Source organism: Acanthamoeba castellanii, assembly GCF_000313135.1.
Source record: "Acanthamoeba castellanii str. Neff unplaced genomic scaffold scf7180000084743, whole genome shotgun sequence".
NCBI classification, from domain to species: Eukaryota; Discosea; order Longamoebia; family Acanthamoebidae; genus Acanthamoeba; species Acanthamoeba castellanii.
Window position 1 is genome coordinate 89331 of NW_004457410.1, and position 17558 is coordinate 106888.

Consider the following 17558-nt stretch of genomic DNA (forward strand, 5'->3'; position numbering starts at 1 on the left):
CGACTTCAGCACCAGCCTCAAGCAGCCAAAGTCGCTGCCCGAACCAGTTGTGGCGGCCTTCGTGTTATACGCCACCCATTATGGGACAAAGAAAGAACGAAGCAAGAAGCCTTTTGTTTGAAAGTTCGGCAAGATGCGATTGTGCTGGTGCGTTGCATTGTTCATAGTTGTTACATTTGATGGTAACTTGAGTTTGAGTTCCTCACTGTTCCACAAGCTGGCGGGCGTCAGTGCGCCTCGCGCGACTCCTTGGCGACGTAGGCCGTGGGCACCTCCTCGCTGCTCTTGCTGCGCAGGTGCTTGAAGATCTTCACCTCGCGCCCTCGGCTCTTGCTCCACGTCCCCGCGCCCTTCACCAGCTCCTGCAGCGACGTCACCTCATCGCTCCCCGCCGAACCCACCACGCCCGCTGCGTGCTGAATCGGCTCCGGCGCTCGCTCGCCGCTGCTGTCCAGTCGCCCGCCAGCCCGCGATGATCGCTCGCGCTCGCCCTTCTCCTTACTTACAAACTTGATCGCCGACCCCCTTCTCTTCTTTTCGCTCTTTCCCTTCTCTTTCTCTTTCTCCTTCTTCTCTTTCTTGTTTTCTTTGGTCGCTCGTCGCGGCGGTTGATGCTGATGTTGGTGTTGGTGTTGATCGTCGGACGAGCTGACGCGTCGTAGTTCCAGCTCGCGCTCGCGCTCCTCCTTCATCTTGCGCTTCTCTTCGACCTTCTCGCGGATCATCTCCTTGAGCACGTTCTCGCGCGCCTGCACCCGGTCGGCACGCTCGCGCTCGCGTCGAATCTCGTCGCGCAGCTCGCGCTCACGCGCGGCCGCCTTCTCCTCGCGCCCCTTCAGCTCCTCGACCGCGCGGCGCAGCACCGCCAGCTCCTTGTCGCGCTTGACCAGCGCCTTGCGCAGGCCGTCGGCCTCCATCTTGTCGTAGCGCCGCACCGCGTCGCGCTCGCGCTCGCGGATCTCCTGCTCGACGTCGGCCGGCACCTCGACCTTGCCGTCCTTGACCTTGTCCCGCATCCACCGCTGGAAGAACACCAGCTGCGAGTCGCTCAGCGAAATCCGCCGAATCTGCTCTCCGGCCGCCTTCCGCCGACTGGTCCGTCCGGGCGACGTTGAGGTTGCTGCTGACGTGGCACTACTACTCGCGCTGCTGACGTCAGCGCCGCCGTTACGCGAGGGCGACGTGGGCGACTGGGCGGCGGGCGGCGGCAGCTTGACCGTGCGCTCCTGCATCTGCGGGGTGAGTACGATCTTGGGGATGGTCGGGCTGCCGGCCTTGGTCGGCGTGGTCGGTGTCGACGTCGACGGCGTGGGCGACATTCTTGCGGAGGAGGTGGAGTCGCGCCGATGCGAGAATGTTTCGCCCTCGGTCTCTTCGCCCTCGCTCATCTCGGCGAGCTCGACCACCTCGTCGCCGATGTCGCCCCGTCCGCCGTCGCCCGGGCGCCGTTGTTCATACGAACTGCTCTCGTCGTCGCTCCACGCTCGCCCGCCGCCGTTCTGTCGACACATCGCCGCCCCTCTAACGTCGCTGCTGACGTCATCGCCGCCGCCGCCGCTGCGTGGTCTGGTCGGGTGGCGGCCGCCACTGCCGAGTTTGCTCGACGGCGACGCTTGTCCGCTGTTGTTGGTGCTGTTGAGGGTGGTGAGCATCTTCTTCTGCTTAAAGATGAGGAAGCCGGCGGGCGAGTTGCGCGGAGAGTTGCGGGGCGAAGCGGCGCGGCGCGGGCTGTTGACGGCGTAGGGCAGGGCGCGCGCCCGTTCGGCCTCGAGAAAGGTCTGCCAATCGCGCAGGTCCAAATTCTCCTTTTTCCCGAACACCATCGATGGCGGCCTGCGTTTCATTCGCGCATGGTCAACACACCATCGCAAACACTGCACACCGCACACACCGCACACACCGCACACGCGCATGACACACACGTACCTGGGCTCGCGGATCTTCTTCTTCTTCTTGGCGGAGGAGGAGGAGGTGCGGGGAGATCTTCCGCCGCCGGCGCCCTCGCTGCCTTCGCTGTCGTTGCCCTCGCTGCCGATCTCGGGCACCTCCATGAGGTCCTCGTCGTCGTCTTCGATGATGACCGACGAGTCGGCCGTGTACTCGTCGTCGACGGACCAGGTCGGCGACGAATCGTCGAACGAAGATCCGCGCCGGCGGCCGTCGTAGCCGTCGTAGTGGCTGCTTTTGTTGTCTTCTGCTGCTGACGTCATCATCATCATCATCGGCGAGGACGACGGCGACACCTCCTTCTTGAGCTGGTCCTGTTCCGCTGTCGCATCGGCGTTGTTATTGGGCGCGCCGGCGGAAGAATTTAATGTGGCGGCTGACGAAGTTAAGGTGGCAATGGTGGATGTCGAAGTTAAGGTGTCGGCTGCGCTGTCGCCTGGTGTTGGTGGGATGGGTGTGGCTGGCGCGGGGCCGGGGACCGGGAGGGTGATGGCGGAGGGCGAAGACAACGACAGGGCGCCGTCGGCGTCGCTGGGCAGAGGGAACGCGTCGCGTTCGGGACCGCTGCGGCCCCACTGCTCCATCACCACCTGCAGGGACCTGTTCTTCTGCATCTGCATTCGTCGCTTGTCCTCGATCTCCTTTTGCACCTGCACACCCAAGAGATAATAAGTAAATAAAAACTGTTATAATCAAATAATTCACTTGATGTTTTGTAAACTATACATATATATATGAAATGTAAATAAAGACAAATGAATTGCGGGTTACCTTGTCGGCGTCCCATTCCTGGAGGAGCTGGGCGATTTCGTCGGTGTCTTCCTCGCCCAGCTGCTTCGTGAGCACCATCAGCGCCCTGAACAGAAGATGGCGCGTTATTCATATGAAGATACATATGCCTCTGTCGACACACACATCACACACCGATAGAGACACGACACACGCACAGACGCACACAAAACGAAACAGAGCACAATGGCGCATTGGGGGTGAGCGTACTTGAGCTGTTGAGCTTCCTCCTGTCCCACGTGCTTTGTTTGCTTCCATCCCACGTCGTCCACCTTGATTTCGATGGACTTGCCCTGCCCCAACAACGACAAATAAATAAATAAATAAATAAAGAAAACACGAATTACAGTGTGGTGGAGACAACGCGAGCATGTAACGCGCACCTTCTTCCTGTCGTCCTCCTCGAACACGCCTGTGCGCCACGACAAGAAGAAGAATGAGGAAAAAAAATTACAGATGATGAGACCACCAAGAGGAGTCGAGTGGAGGAAACAAAACCATACAAAAATCAAAAGAATAAAAGTAGTAGTCTGGAGGTATACCCTTGATGGGATTCCGCTTGCGGAGGCTGGAAAAGCCGTAGCCTATGGAGAGCCGCTTCTTTATGCTACCTCCCGAGCGCTCCTTCTTCTTGGGCTCCTTGTCAGGTGACTTGTCCTCCCCCACCCCTCCTCCACTCGATTTCATTTCACTCCGAAATTAGGGCCGCGATTTCTCGAGATTTTGTTGTCTTGTAGATCAATCTCTAGAATGACCTTCAGGCCTGTTCTCGATGAATGAATGAATGTCCTGATGGCCCGATTTCGGAACTAATCTTCGTCGATGGTGTGCCTTTTCTCTCTCAGAGCATTGCGCCGCACCCAATCAAAAAGATGAGCTTGTGCACAAGCCAACCTGCTTCGAAGCTCGAGGTTAGGGCCGAGGTAAAGTGTCGCTTCTCCTTCGTTCTTTTCGGTACCCACGTTACGCTTTCGTTTTCGTTCTCCTTCGTCTTTGTGCGCCTCACATAATTTGTGGTGGATGAAATCCTGGAGAAATCCGACCTTGTCTTATTTAATTTCAGCCAATCAGCACATACTGGCCAACATTACCCTTTCCTTTCTTCGACTTCTTCTACTTGCCCGTTCACACAACTGCACCAGTACTTTTCTGTACTGTTGACACTAAAAAACAAAGCCATAAGAAAGGCCTCTGGCTTCTTGCTTGAGAACCAATCGCAACCAACACATTTTCTCCACCAAAAAAAAATTCCAGATAAGGAAATTACCAAAAGTGGGGTGTACTGTCGTTTCTCGCATCGTTTCCTCCGTCGTTTCCTTCTCCTTGACAAATAGAAGAAGGTATCAAGAGGGGCTGACTCCATCCTTTCATCCCTCTACTTCGAACCCGTTTCTCCTCGTCTGCTTGCTGTTCTTCTCAAGTCGTAGGCAGAATGAAGTCGTTGGCGTCCCTCACTGTGGCGATGTTGGCCCTCGTCGCCCTCATCTTCATCTCCCAATCATCTCCCGTCGATGCCTTCACCATCTATCGGATCGGGTCCGACGCCGACTGGCTCATGAGCTCAGATGAGGGAGATGACGATGACGACTTCCACTACGCCGACAGCGAGTCGGAATACGATGAAGAAGGCATGCCCCAAAATGACGTGGCGGCCTTCGACCAGGACTCGCTCGACGACGCCGAGCTGGTGGTCGACGAAGATGAGGTGCTCCCGGCCTGGCGCGGCGTTCCGGCCGAGGGCGTCGAGCTGGCCCAGGAGGTGGTGGTCGAGTCCTACACCTCGTTCGTCATCGACCTCGACGATCCGGGCACGCCCCCGATCGACCCCGGCGACCTCAAGCCCGAACAGTTCGGCCCGCCCACCTTCTACCTCGCCAACCGCGGTATGCCCTCAACCTATGTGACCAACAACATGTGAGTGTGTGTTTGAGCATGTGGATGTGTGTGTGTGTGCGTGTGTGCGTGTGCGGCGGTGCGTTTGCGTGGGTTGCGCACAGAAACGGAGGACGACGTGATGAAGGTGACTGGGCACGGCGATGGCCTCTTTGGCAGTCTGGAGGAGAAGGACCCGGCCGGCAAGTTCTACGTCTTCCGCGTGGAGTACTACTGCAAGACTGCAGGTCTTTCCCCCCTTCACCACCACCAGTTGACAAATTCCTCACAACTTACGATATGTGCGTGTGCGCTGTGTGCGATGTGTGCGTGTTGTGTCGTGTGCTGTTGGCCATGAAACGTGAATCAAACAGGCAAGTCGCAGATCACTGTCGAGTACACCTTCTTCAACATGTTGGAGGAGGTCAAGAACGTGACCTTCACGTGGACGAAGACGTGCGGCAGCGGACAGCGCCAGGGCTTCTTCGTCGATGCCGTGCTGGGCGACGACGACAGTGACAGCTTCCCCGTTGTAACCGTACGTACTTTATATTTCATTATTGTTTTATCATCTCATTTCTTAATATTGTTCTTTCTTTTTGTCTTCCTACATGCAGGATGGCAAGGTGGAGGACAAGTGGTTGGCTCCTTTCAACCAGAAGATCCCGTTCGGCGTGCACACTACCACCTTCTACCTTCGCGTACAGCCCCCCCCCAATCTCAGACCACCTTGTCCTCCTGGTGCTCACCGCCTTAATCTCTCCGCCAACCCAAAGATGGAACGGGCCGCAGGATCGCAGGACTACGGCGCTCCTGTTATCACCGTGTCCCATCCCGACATCCTTCAGGTTCGCCATTCCTTCTTCTACCTCGTCCTCTTTTCTTTTTTCTGTTTTTGCAATTTATTTGTATAAATTTATATTGTTGGCTTACAACATCAGATCCACGGCACCGAGGGGGCCTCGTACGGAAGCATCCTGACCGAGAAGGGAGCCAAGGCCTTGGCCATCACCTACAAGTGCCTGTTGCTGTCCGAAGAGGTTCGGGGCTCTACTTTCTCACCACTTTGTTTATTTTGTAACATTAACCGGTGTAAAAATGGCTGTGCCAACATTAGGAAGTGATCGTGAATGTCAAGTACACCATTGGCGCCTACAGCCCCGTGGAGTTCGGGTGGCGCAAGTCGTGCTCGCAAGTGGGCACCCATCAGGGCCTCGTGATCAGCACGTCGTCCAGCGCGCATGGTGGGGACGTGTACACCAACGGTGCTGTCGTGGTACGCTGTCCAGTCTATTCTGTATACATTGATCGATATTTTTATTTCTATATAAATTCTAGTAATGTGTGTGCCATGTGTTGGTCTGACTCAACATATGATCCGTGTGTGCAGCCGGAGTGGACGACTGCATTGCACTCACACACGGTGAGCCAGAACACAACCACTTCGATGTTCTACTTCAGCGCCCAGACCTTCACCCCGTTCACCTCTCCTCGCCTCACGGTACAATGAGACTCATGCCTTCTCCCATTGGACACCATTTTAAATTGGTTTGAAACCTGATTCGTTCCACTGCAACCAATCCACGTTCGACACCCAGATCCAACCGAGCACTATCCTGCGTGCCCGATTGGTCGGGCCTCAGGGCACCGTGGACAGCCGATCCGAGATCTGGGTCGATTCTTCTCCCACCCCGCTGAGGTACCTCCCTCTTGTAAACTTGGTCTCATGGCAACCACACAGTTGTACCTGGTATGTAAAACTAATATTAACTCTTTTCCCAATTAATTGCCAGGGTCGAGTACAAGTGCCTGCAGCGCGGCAATGCCGTGGTGCGGTTGTCCATGGTGGCCACCGATCTGCACGACACCATCGAGTTCGCCTGGACCAAGGAGTGTGGTATGATACTCCATTCTTTTTCTTTTGTCTCATGATGATCATAACATATACTCACATATGTGCCACATTGGAACCCACTATAACCGCAAGCCACGCCGCCTCGCCCGTCGAAGAGGCCCGCAGCTATCTATCTGACCGCCAACCGAGCCATGCTGATTTTGTACTCCCCCCCACACGAAAAGCAAGCAATCTCCGTCTAACGCTCCGTTCGGTTCTGTTGGGCGCAGCACGTTGGCGGTGGTGATCGTGGGCGGAATGCTGGTGTGGGGGTACCAGGCGAGACGCAAGCGACAGGTGGAGGTGGACCTGGCCCGCAGGAAGGCGGTCGAGGAGGACCAGTACCCCTTCTGATCTCTCTTCCCCTCATTCTCTCACTCCTTCCTTCCCCTTTTCTCTCCATACATTCCCAACATTCCTTTCTACAAATTATGAACACAGTTTCCTCTACCACTGTTTCCTCAAAGGGCTACAGGCTAAAGAGGCGGCTATTTTTCTTTCCTACTTTTGTACATTCTTTGATCAAAAAGGCGACTCTTCTCCTAGAGTTGTTGAGCAAGGCACTTCTGAAAGCTCTTCCGTCGTGGCCGCAGGCCGAGCACCACCCTAAGGGCCTCGACTGGTCGCAGCTTCCGCTTCTTGTCCTCCTCCTCCTCCTCCACGTAGCTCGTGCGGCCGACTGCCGGGCTGACTACGCATGGCGCCCGTCTGGGTGGTTGTCGCTCCTGCTGCTCCGCAGGGTTGCTGTGCCATCGGCGCTGCTGGGCGTGGTGGGGCGTCAACGGCGGTTTCGAGCAGCGCGCGCTGGTCGCCGGCGGGGCCGAGAGGTATGAGGCCGTGGCGGTGGTGTGCGGGGCGGGCGACCACTCGAGCTTGCGCAGTTCGTCTATCAGCACGGCCTGTCTGATCTTCACATTCTCCGTAACGCCCGGTGCTCGTTTCGGCGCCATCCACCCTTGTGTGCTGTCCGCTCTTGGCGCTGCGTTCTTTTCTCGAATCCACATCGTCTCGCAATGTGTGTCGTCTAGTGTAGGCGTAGTGTGCGCGTGACCGATCAGTAATGTGAACTGCACTCGCAGGGAGCGCAAGTTGTGGTGGCGGCCCCTCCGCGGAGGCACCGCGTCGACCCAGGTCAGCTGTAGATCTGGCCTGACCGGTTGTCATGAGAGCTCTCGGTAGGCAGATTTATCGGGCCTTGCCGTGTTTTTGGCAAGAGGAGGCCTGGACCGTAAAGGGTGAACTACGTTTCTTTTGCAGCAGTGGCCCAATGAGGACGAAGGGGCTGGTGCGAGATGAGAACCTCCAGGCGAGATCTCCTGGCAATCTCCCAGACGTGGTCGGAGTTGATGGCTTGGGGTTCACCATGCCATCCGGTGGGAGTATCTTATCGTTGTGCACCTAATGGCAATAGGATAAAGTTCAATCCCGGTAATTTCTTCTACGTGAACCAAGTTTAACTAGGTGGAGCCAATAGTATTTGTGCCAAATGCCCTAGGCAAACTTCAGGGGAGCAAGTCTGACAAGACATTCCCAGTTCTGTGAGGCATGCCAACAGCATTCCTGTAAACTTCTCAGTGGCCTGACGCCTATCAAGCTCATGCCTCCAGACAGGCCGACACCAGCACGGTGCTCAACCGACAGTGTGTCGGATGGAATGTGACGTATTTAGCTGGAACAATGTGCTCTCACATCCTGCAGGCAGGTGGAGAGCTCGGCGGCGGCGGCGCGCGACTTGAGAGCTTGGCCGGTGGTCGCAGCGGAGGCGAGTCGGTGGAGGCTGGCGGGGATGTCGAGGTCCTTGGCCAGGCCCGCCGTGGCGGCGTCGCTGGTGACGAGGGTGCCCAGCGTGACCAGCACCCGATACAGCACCTCCTCGTCCTCGGCCTCAGCGCCCAACATCTCGGCAATGATCGACACGGCCTGCAGCTTGACGTCGGCCGCATTGCCCTGAGGCTGGCCCAGCAGGTGCACCGCAAAGCTGTGGGAGATCATCATTCATCATTCATCAAGGTTAGTCATTGGCAATACACTGGCAAAAAAGTTGGACTGCGTACTTGAGGAGGAGCGTGATGAGGGACAGGCGCACGTTCTTGTTGGCCGAACGCGCGGTGTCGGCCGCAGCTTCGAGCAGGACCTCTGCCCGACCGACGACCAAAGTTCGCGTGTTCTGCATATTGGGGGGGGGGGCACGGAAATTGGAGTCCATCTGCGCGCGCATGGTACTAGCGAGGGGGGGGGCGTACGGTGAAGTGAAAGAGGTTGGCGAGCACGCGGAGGGCGAGCATTTGGTTGGGCACCACGGCGGTGTCCTTGAGGCTCTCCAGGAGGACCCCCTCGAGCACATTCCACACCGCGGGCTGGGCAAAGTAGGCCGCACCGCTCTGATGAACCGCCATGCTCCTCACCAAGTCCAGCACTGAGCGTCGCGTATGCGGCGGCGGCGGTGGTTCGTGTGGCGGCATGAGACACACATTCGGCGCAAGCTTGAGGAAAGAGGTGACGGCGGTACCGGGGAAGCGCATGGGCGCGGGCCAGGTGAGCAGCTTACTCACCACGCGGAGTTCGTCGGAGGCGAAGGTGGTGGCGTGGTAGCGCGAGGTGTCCTTGAGCGTGCGGATCAACGAATCCACCAGCCCCGCGTCCCTCCCATCGGCCGACAGGGCCTTGCCCGCCTGATCGCTCTGCTCCAAAAGAAAGAAGAAGAAAAAGAACGAAGGTGAGTTCACATGACACAAGTAGTAGTTGTAGTGGTGGAGATCCATACGCCGGAGGAGGCGAGTTGGGCGGAGAACTCGTTGAGCTTCTTGGAAATGCCGTCGAAGTTGGACTGGTCGAAGTACACCATGGCGCGCTGCAGATACAATCCAGCGAGTGAGCACTCGACTCGACCCAAGACGACACTACGTACGCGCGCACAGGCGGTGGGTGAGGGAAGGGTACGTTGGGGAAGTGGACGTAGGGCGAAGGCGCGGTCGAGCTGCCGTTCGTGGTCGAGAGTGTGGTGGGCGCGGGAGGCGCGGGCGCCGGGGCGGATGAGCTGCGGTAGCTCGAAGCACCCGTGAACGGATCGAGTCCGGCGCCGCTCTGGGTCGACGTCGAGCTGCCCGGCACGTACCGGTTGCCCCCTGTCCGTCAAACATAACACAACACGCCACAAACCCTTATTAGGTTTTGTCACCGCACGCACCGCACGCACACGCAGGAGGGGTAGACTAGTACCGGTGAACGGGTCCTGGTAGGTGGGTCCCGCGGAGCCCTGTCCGAGAGTGACCGGGGTCGAGTTGGTGATGATGAAGTTGGCCACCTGGTCCAGGTAGTCCTGTGGCAGCTCCTCGCGCCACAGGAACTGCTGCGCCGCCGTCCATGGGTTATCTGCGTAATTTTTAAGTGTAAAGAAATACGGTATTAATTATAAAAGAAGAAAGAAATGAAGATCAGGAGAAATGTGACGAACGCACCGGTGGCGTTGTAGCCCAGCTTGCGAGCCGGCAGGCCGTCCCCGAGATCGACGTCGAACACGTAGTCGTACTCGCGGCCGTCCTGGAGGGACTTGGCGGGGGTGCTCGCGGCGTCGACGACCTCGCCGAACTTGGTCCACTGCGACTGGGCCGAGTCCCACAAGTAGACCTCGACCGTGTTCCCGTTCCGCACCATCAGCCGGTCGCCCTCGGTGCGCCCCGGCGTCTCCAGGGCCTCTCGTCCGGGCAACTTCTCCACATTCAGATCGCCGATCGATCCCCTTTTTGAATAGGTCAAGTAAGACCTGTGAGACGACACGCAGCACACACACACGACACGCGCGCGACACACAACGCACGGCACATAGGAAAAGGGTGCGTACTTAGCGATGGGCACGTTGGTGACCTTGGCCTGATAGGCGGCGAGCTGATCGGCGGGGAGGGCGGCCTCGGGTCGGGCAGACCACACGCGGGCGATGCCGTCAGCACAGCCCGTCACGACGTCTCCATTCTCCAGCCCGGCCACCGACCAGACCGTCGTCGGGTGCTGCAACGTCTGTACGCACTTGCCCTCTGGCCAAATGAAAAAATAAATGTATAAATAAATGAATAAATAAGTTGGGTGTGTTTTGAGCAGTCGGCAGCGACAAAGACAAAGAGACGCGTACGGTGCCAGAGCTTGACGGTGTGATCCTCGCTGGCCGAGGCGATGAGGTTGGTTCCGGGCACCGCCGCCACGGCGAACACGAAGGACGCGTGTCCGTAGTATTCGCCCACGCACTCGCCGCTCAGCGTCCACACTCGCAACGACCTGGCCCAGCCACCAATTCGCTCAGTCTCAAGAATCGCGTAGGAGGAGAAGGAAGAGGAGAGGTGTTCGCAGTCGTTACCCATCGTTGGAACCGGAGAGGAAGCCGACGCCCTCGATGGCCTGCAGGGCTCGGACGGCGTCGGAGTGACCCTCGTAGGTGTGAATGCATTTGCCGTCGCGCCACAGCTTGATGGTTTTATCGGCCGACGCTGTGATGAGGCCACCATAACAGTGTTAGCACGGGAACGAAGACGCGAGCAGATGTGGCTGCTGGGACACGCATGCAATTTCGTTACCAGTGAGTACGTCGGTGGCAGAGAGGGCGAGCACGGCCCACACAGCCTGGGTGTGTCCGCGCAGCTCGTGCACACATTCTGCACCTCGCCACACACGCGCTGTGAAGTCCCTGTTTCCCAGTTGGACGACAACCACCACACCACACCACACCACCACCACACCACACCACACCAAGCCGCATGAAGGCGTCACGTTAGCGCTCAGCGGGGCAAGAGAGAAGTGAGTGTGAAGGGTGGTGCGCGGACCAGCTGCCAGAGACGAGGAGGCCGTTGGGCGCGGCGGCGAGGGCGACGACGGGCTTCTCGTGGCCCACCAGCGTCATGACCGGATCCGCAGGAGCGTCGAGGTCCCAAATGTTGATTACTCCATCGTTACCACCCGACGCCAGCCCTCCCTTCTCCAGTTGCGAGCTGCACCCAGACAAAGATGAGCTCTCACCGGTTGATTCATCCATCAAGAAGAGAGAGAAGATGCAAGTAGCGAACCTGCCGGGAGGAAGGGCGATGACGGTGGAGACGTAGTGCTGGTGCCCTGACAAGATGCGGCTGGTGGCCCACCCTGGGCCAGACCACACGCGTACTGTGCGATCGCGTGAAGCCGTGGCCAGCCCAACACCTGGCACTGCACATACCCCGCGCACCTTTCGATTGTGCCCCGCGTCAGGGTTCGCACCATCCCGCGTGAGCGCGATGCAAATTTGTAATCTGAGCCCAACCCATTTTACACCTAGTCTTGGGAGGCGTGGTGTACATCAGCTTCATGGCCTGCAAGCTCGGCAGCGAGCTCGTATCGTGGCACCACAACGTCCATTGAATCGTTCGTGTTCATGATTGAGGATTGCTGTCTCTGTGTAGGCGCTCTTTATTTTCATTTTTCATTTAAAATAAATGCGGGTGCTTCCCCGAACGGACGTGCCAAGACGTCAGCGTGAGGTGGGCCACAACACAGATCGCTCAACAAGACGATGAAAGAGAAGAAGGTGCTGGCTGTGTTGGTGTTAGGTTAACATTTATGCGTTTTTTTTGTGACACACATTGTCGGTGGCGGGGTAGAGGAAGAAGAAAATAAACAAAGGAGTTGTTGAAGGGGAGGAGTGGTCTCATCAGTCAGACATCGGCTATTTACTCTTCCATGGTATCCTTGGCGGCGGCAGCCGCTTGCGCCGCGGCCTCTTCCTCCTCCTTGAACTCAGAGATGCGCGGGACCACCTTATGCGAGATCACCTCTGCACGTACGAACGAAGGAAAGAGTCAACATCAACGATTCACGAGTTGGGTACGATGAACGGGTGTGAGTGAGCAAACGAACCCGTGGAGCCGCGAGGGAAGTCGTAGGGCCTGACACGCGAATAGGGGCGCGGGTTGGCCTGGTCGTAGGTGCGGTGAATGTCGACCTTGCCCTTGGTGATCACCACCAAGTCCACGTTGGAACCCGAACCCAGATCGTTGAAGATACCGGACAGGATGGCCTGGTATGACACAACAACATCGACGCCATTAGAATGAACGACCGGAAGCTCTCTACGTTGCGAATGCGCAATCAAGAACGTACCTGGTGCACGAGCTCCATGGCCTCGGCCCTCTCCATCTCTGGCCTCCAGCCGGCTTCGAACACGGCCATGGCGGCCAGCGAACCGGATCCCATGGTAGCGTAGGGAAGCTTATCGGTAGAGCCGTGAGGATAGATTGTGTAGAGGTGAGCACCGGTCGCGTCCACGCCACCGAGCACGAGAGCAGCGCCGACGTGGCCCTGGTAGCGCCACAGCATGCGCTTGAGGAGGGTCATCGTTGTGGCCACTCGCGACTCCTTGCCGGTCGCATACCGGTGGAGCTTCAGCTGGCTGCTGATAAGGGCTGTGCGTCCAAGATGGGAAGATAAGAGAGAGCAACAGATCCCGATGTACACGATTCGCAAAGTGATGATATAAAGCATGGAGCACTGGATTTGAGGCAGATTTGAGCGTACCAGTGCTGTTCTCGGTGTCGGCACTTGTGCCAGCTCCGCAGCAGTAGATGTTGGGCGCAATGTAGTGGATCTTCTCACAGTTCTTGTCGCACACGATGGGACCCTCAGTGGCACGCGTATCAGCACCCAGCACGATACCATCCTGAATTTCGAGCCAGATGGTGAGGGGATCGAAAGAGATCTGGGGACGAATGCGAGCGCACCTTGAACATGATGCCAGCAATGGTGGTGCCAGTCTTCTTGGTCGTGGGCGCCTTGTAGCCCTTGGCCTCCAAGAAGGCATTCCTAAGTCGAGTGCAACAAATTTTAGACGCTGATCATCTCTCGAGAAATCCCAAATGAACTCTGCCTCAAACGACTGCAATCGCCACACATACCTCTGTACGTTGTCGTAGCTGAAAGCGGATTGATTGAGCAGCTGATCCATTATGTTACGTTCTCAATGTATCTATCTTCGATGTGTGATCTCGCCACGCGTCTGAGTTTGCTGGTGCCGCTCCAGCTCACCCTGTCGTGGCCCACACATTTTCTTTCTTCGTTTCTCACTCGCGTCGAGTTTCTTTGTCGACACAAAACAATAAACAGATCGGCACGTTACTCTCCTACCTAAAGCTCAAAAACTCAAACACGAGAACATGGCCACAGCAGCCTGGAGTACGGTGTTTAGGCTGTGGGCAAGGAAGCTGGAGGGCGCTCTCGGCCTCAACAACGGCGGGGGCCTTTCGTTCGTCGTTGACGACTCCAACCCGTGCTCGGTCGCCTGGACCTTTGGGGATAGTTTCACCATCACCGACCCCTGTACCTCTTCGCACCCTTCGGACTTTCTTTCGCTTGTTACTTGATGAAGGCGAGCTTGTGTGCTTCCCTAACGTGTCATGTAATGTTGCAGCATTGATTCCGACTTGCCTGCTTGCCGCGCTGGTGGGCCTCTACGGGTTCCGCACCATCTCGCAGCATTCCAACACCAGAGGTTCGTCCCTTCTTCTACTCCAAGGAGAACTGCAGTTTCTTTCATCCCGTGCTACACAATGTTTAACGCCACAACGTAATACTCGTTTTGGTCCCTTGCAGGCCACGTGGTCTACGCGATGTCCTTCCTCATGTTCGCCTGCATGATGACCGATGCCATGGTACCGCCCCTTTGGGTCCCTTTGCGCCCCTTTGCCCGTCTTCTCGTGGCTGACTGGCGGGCTTTTTGAATTCTAACTGTCCAATCGCGGTTGACCAGTTTGTGCACTGCTTCCTGGCCAGCCAGAAGACATTGCTGTCATACCTGGTGGGCCTGATTGATGTGGGTCTCACCTCGTCCATCGGTCTGTCCTTCCTCTACAACGGTCTTGTCGATGTGGGCGTCATGAAGGAGAACACCCTCTCTTCCTTTGTGGTATTACTCTCTTACCTTTGCCTCTTCCCCAACGAGCGCCAACTAACGCATCCGTGTGCGTTGGTTCAGGTCATGTTCGGCAGCTACGCTCTCATCTTCTGCGCCTGGGTCTATGAATTCCAGCACAGCATTCGTGACGGCTTCCTGATCCTCTATCTGGGTACGCCCTCCTTCTCCTTACTTTCCCTACATGTTCAGAGTTGTGCCAACATCTTGCTCGCAGGTATCATCATGGTGGGCTGCGGCTCGTACTGCATCACTCAAGTCTATTCCCTGTACAAGATGGGCCGCTGGGAGGGCTCTGGTACGAATGGGTCACACACTTGGGCCGATTGAATTGGATGCTGAGTTTGTTGCCTACAGGATGGCTTGGCGTGGCGGGATTGGCCGGTGGTGTCGGAGTGGCTGCTATCTTCACGAACACTTGGCTCTGCACCAACGTCAGCCCTTACCTGTCGGGCGAGTTTGTTTGGTACTCCGCCCCACTTTTCCCGATTTCTGTGCCTCATCAAATGTGGCAAGACCAGAGGCTGATACCCTGTGTGGTCAGGTTCCTGCTGAGCGATGTCGCAATGTGGGGCATCCTCAACTACTTCCTCAACCATCAAGTGGCGCTCACTCCCACCAAGGAAAAGGATCAAGTAACGTACAACAAGCTCACCAGTCAGGTCTAGGTCGCGGCCGCAAGATGCTCAAGGGCTCCACGAAGATCGTTAAATTTTCCAATTGCTTCGCCAAATTTTGGCCAAATTTTGTGTCGAATAAATTCGTAGAATCAAGAAGGTCGTTGATGATAAACGGCCGCTTTCATCTGGATGAAATTTGCGTTTTCAAGATGATGCGAAGGGGTGAAGCAACTGGAGGAACAGGCGGGCCAGTAAAGAACAATCTGCAAGAGCAGCTCGAGTGGTTGCACAAGAATCATGCTGCTGCTCTCGCCGCCTGCTTCTCCTACTCGGTCGGCAATCGAGTAGCGGCCGGGGCCACTGATTTCAAATCGGCTGCCCCAAGTGGTACTTCCCACCAATTCGCGCCTACACCTTCGGCATCTCAAGCCCCAGGCGAAAATGGGGAGATATCAACGGAGGACGACCTCGATCTAGAGACCCGTCTGGCGGCCGAGGCGATGCTCATGAGCGAGAGCTGGGATCAAGGCCCTGAGCCAGAGGCATATGCAGAACCTAGCCGACCAAGTAATCAGAAATCCTACTTTCCATCATCTGCAGCCGATTTCGAGGATGATTTCGAGCCGCAACCGCCTCCTTTCTTCTCACGGCAGTCGAAAGGCGCACAGCAGCAGCAAGCTCACAAGTCCTCGTCTTCGCTCTCTACCACCTCTTCGAGCGGCAGCGCAGGCAGCGCCACGACGTCTACCCGTCCCTCCCCGGCGCCTTCCTTCATGGACAAGGGGAAAGCTCATGTGGCCGCTGACTACGAGGACTATGTAGCAGAAGAGGAGGAGGTCATCGACCTGACGCAGGAACCATTTCGTGCAGGAGATGGTACATCACGCATCCTCTCGCCCTACTTGTATGCGCTCCTCACACTACTCTCCTGACATCAGAGGGGCAGCAGTCGCACTACTTCGAGGACCCATCTGTACCGCCCGATGACGAAAAGGTCATGAACGGCTCGTTTGACGCGGACGACGACTTTCTTAGCTCCCTCGACGTCGATGCCATGGTACACTCGAGCTTTCGGACCGTCTCTTGTAGCGCGTTTATAGGTCGTGCTTACTCTCAGAGATTCTACTTTGCTGCATTAACAGGTGAACCAGCACAAAGGACAGGCCACGACTACCACCTCGGCTTCACCAGCCCTAACCAGGGCGTCTCGGGCGTCGAGTTCCTCGAAGGCAATAGCATCAGATGACTCCGCAAGGGTTCGTTGAGATTACAGCGTTTGCCTTGGGCGGCCTTGCTGATCGAACTGACCTGCGATGTGTCGGTATAGCTGTCGACAGCACAGTTGAAGGATAAGCTGATCCAGACTCAGGCAATGAAGATAGAGATAGCGGACAAGATCTTGGCGTTGATCTCGTCAAGCCCGCCCGACTTCTCACAGATTCCTGAGCTTCAGAAGCAAAGGTGCGCCGATCTGTGTCTGGTAGTGCGACAACTGCTCTCTCCTAGGTTCTTATCTCTGACTTGTCCGCAGTGAAAAGCTTGACTTGGAGAAGAACAAGCTCGAATCGCTCATCAAGGAGCGCGAGGAAGAAGAATGCAACGGACCTCCGCCACCGTCGCAACCACCTTCCTTCTCTTCTCCGCAACAGCCGCGCACAATGCCGACCAGAACCGCCTACACGGGGTCCAGTTCGTCCCGCTCCTCGTACGACGGGGACGACGACAACGACCTACTTGAGATCTATGACAGGGCGGTGGGCTACAGCTCCGGCAGCTCGAATCAGTTCAGCGCTTCTTCCTCATCTTCTTCCTCGTCGTCTTCCTTCGGGCATCCTGCCAACTATTCGAACTCGAACACAACGGACTACTCGGAGGACTACGAAGCTGAACCCATGGACAACCGTGGATCGAACCAGCAACGAATCAACGCGGGCACCAGTTATGGGGGAGAGGTCGTGGATGACGACTTCTCCACCTACAATGCCCCGGTCGATGGAGCAGAGGTTCGAGCTCTCCTCTCTCTCTTTTAAGGTCCACCTCCGAGACGAAGGCGGGATCTCACTTCTACTACTTGGCTTATACCAGGCGCCAAGCGCGGAGGAGAACCAGTACATCACAGCATCCGACGATGACTCTGCCCACCTTGCGGAGTGGCAACAGAAGTTTGACTGGGAGCGCAAGATTCACGCTGCAAACAGGAACCTCTTCGGTAATCGCACGTTTAGGTATAACCTATTGATCGGTCTTGTGCACAACGCTGGATGCTCATCACTTACAAGCTGCGCGTTAACACGTTCCTTCTCTTAGGCCCAACCAAAGAGAGATCATCAACGCCACGATGGCCGGACGCGACTGTTTCGTCCTCATGCCCACCGGAGGCGGTAAATCGTTGTGCTATCAGGTATGACGGTCATTGCAGAGTGTTGAGCAGCAGCCTTTTGCCAAAATGCCAATGATGTCCACTCACTCGTCGTACAGCTTCCTGCAGTGTGCCAAGACGGAGTGACTATTGTGA

General features: G+C 56.7%; 7 protein-coding genes and 1 pseudogene across 7 annotated transcripts; 4 read left to right on the plus strand and 4 right to left on the minus strand.

The window, feature by feature from the left end:
* Positions 1-227: 227 nt before the first annotated feature.
* Positions 228-3423, minus strand: ACA1_177520 (annotated as a pseudogene).
* Positions 3424-4168: 745 nt separating this feature from the next.
* ACA1_177530 (uncharacterized protein) lies at positions 4169-6856 on the plus strand (the record flags this gene model as incomplete). Its single annotated transcript, XM_004338109.1, has 12 exons — positions 4169-4619; positions 4734-4856; positions 4983-5146; positions 5226-5309; positions 5385-5456; positions 5550-5648; positions 5726-5884; positions 5999-6109; positions 6207-6307; positions 6402-6505; positions 6629-6665; positions 6733-6856. 12 exons carry the CDS (start codon positions 4169-4171, stop codon positions 6854-6856), a joined length of 1629 nt encoding a protein of 542 aa, XP_004338157.1.
* Positions 6857-7044: 188 nt separating this feature from the next.
* Positions 7045-7452, minus strand: ACA1_177540 (uncharacterized protein; the record flags this gene model as incomplete). The annotated part of the gene is made up of 1 exon (XM_004338110.1): positions 7045-7452. One exon carries the CDS (start codon positions 7450-7452, stop codon positions 7045-7047), a length of 408 nt encoding a protein of 135 aa, XP_004338158.1.
* Positions 7453-8167: 715 nt separating this feature from the next.
* Positions 8168-11743, minus strand: ACA1_177550 (PUL domain containing protein; the record flags this gene model as incomplete). The annotated part of the gene is given in 17 exon segments (XM_004338111.1): positions 8168-8480; positions 8557-8669; positions 8746-8918; positions 9012-9183; positions 9267-9353; positions 9443-9627; positions 9722-9874; positions 9961-10265; positions 10344-10533; positions 10629-10771; positions 10851-10980; positions 11068-11145; positions 11164-11177; positions 11314-11478; positions 11554-11626; positions 11649-11683; positions 11709-11743. The coding sequence occupies 17 exon segments, from the start codon at positions 11741-11743 to the stop codon at positions 8168-8170; spliced, it is 2364 nt and encodes a 787-aa protein (XP_004338159.1).
* Positions 11744-12189: 446 nt separating this feature from the next.
* Positions 12190-13460, minus strand: ACA1_177560 (proteasome subunit beta type7, putative; the record flags this gene model as incomplete). Its single annotated transcript, XM_004338112.1, has 6 exons — positions 12190-12293; positions 12377-12536; positions 12620-12921; positions 13034-13214; positions 13237-13318; positions 13411-13460. 6 exons carry the CDS (start codon positions 13458-13460, stop codon positions 12190-12192), a joined length of 879 nt encoding a protein of 292 aa, XP_004338160.1.
* A 208-nt stretch (positions 13461-13668) lies between these two features.
* ACA1_177570 (uncharacterized protein) lies at positions 13669-15091 on the plus strand (the record flags this gene model as incomplete). Its single annotated transcript, XM_004338113.1, has 8 exons — positions 13669-13831; positions 13923-14003; positions 14105-14163; positions 14262-14417; positions 14487-14577; positions 14641-14721; positions 14781-14889; positions 14968-15091. 8 exons carry the CDS (start codon positions 13669-13671, stop codon positions 15089-15091), a joined length of 864 nt encoding a protein of 287 aa, XP_004338161.1.
* Positions 15092-15816: 725 nt separating this feature from the next.
* On the plus strand, positions 15817-16289 carry ACA1_177580 (uncharacterized protein; the record flags this gene model as incomplete). The annotated part of the gene is made up of 3 exons (XM_004338114.1): positions 15817-15919; positions 15982-16100; positions 16161-16289. 3 exons carry the CDS (start codon positions 15817-15819, stop codon positions 16287-16289), a joined length of 351 nt encoding a protein of 116 aa, XP_004338162.1.
* A 126-nt stretch (positions 16290-16415) lies between these two features.
* Positions 16416-17549, plus strand: ACA1_177590 (uncharacterized protein; the record flags this gene model as incomplete). Its single annotated transcript, XM_004338115.1, is given in 5 exon segments — positions 16416-16504; positions 16575-17046; positions 17129-17268; positions 17351-17444; positions 17463-17549. The coding sequence occupies 5 exon segments, from the start codon at positions 16416-16418 to the stop codon at positions 17547-17549; spliced, it is 882 nt and encodes a 293-aa protein (XP_004338163.1).
* Between the last annotated feature and the right edge of the window lie 9 nt (positions 17550-17558).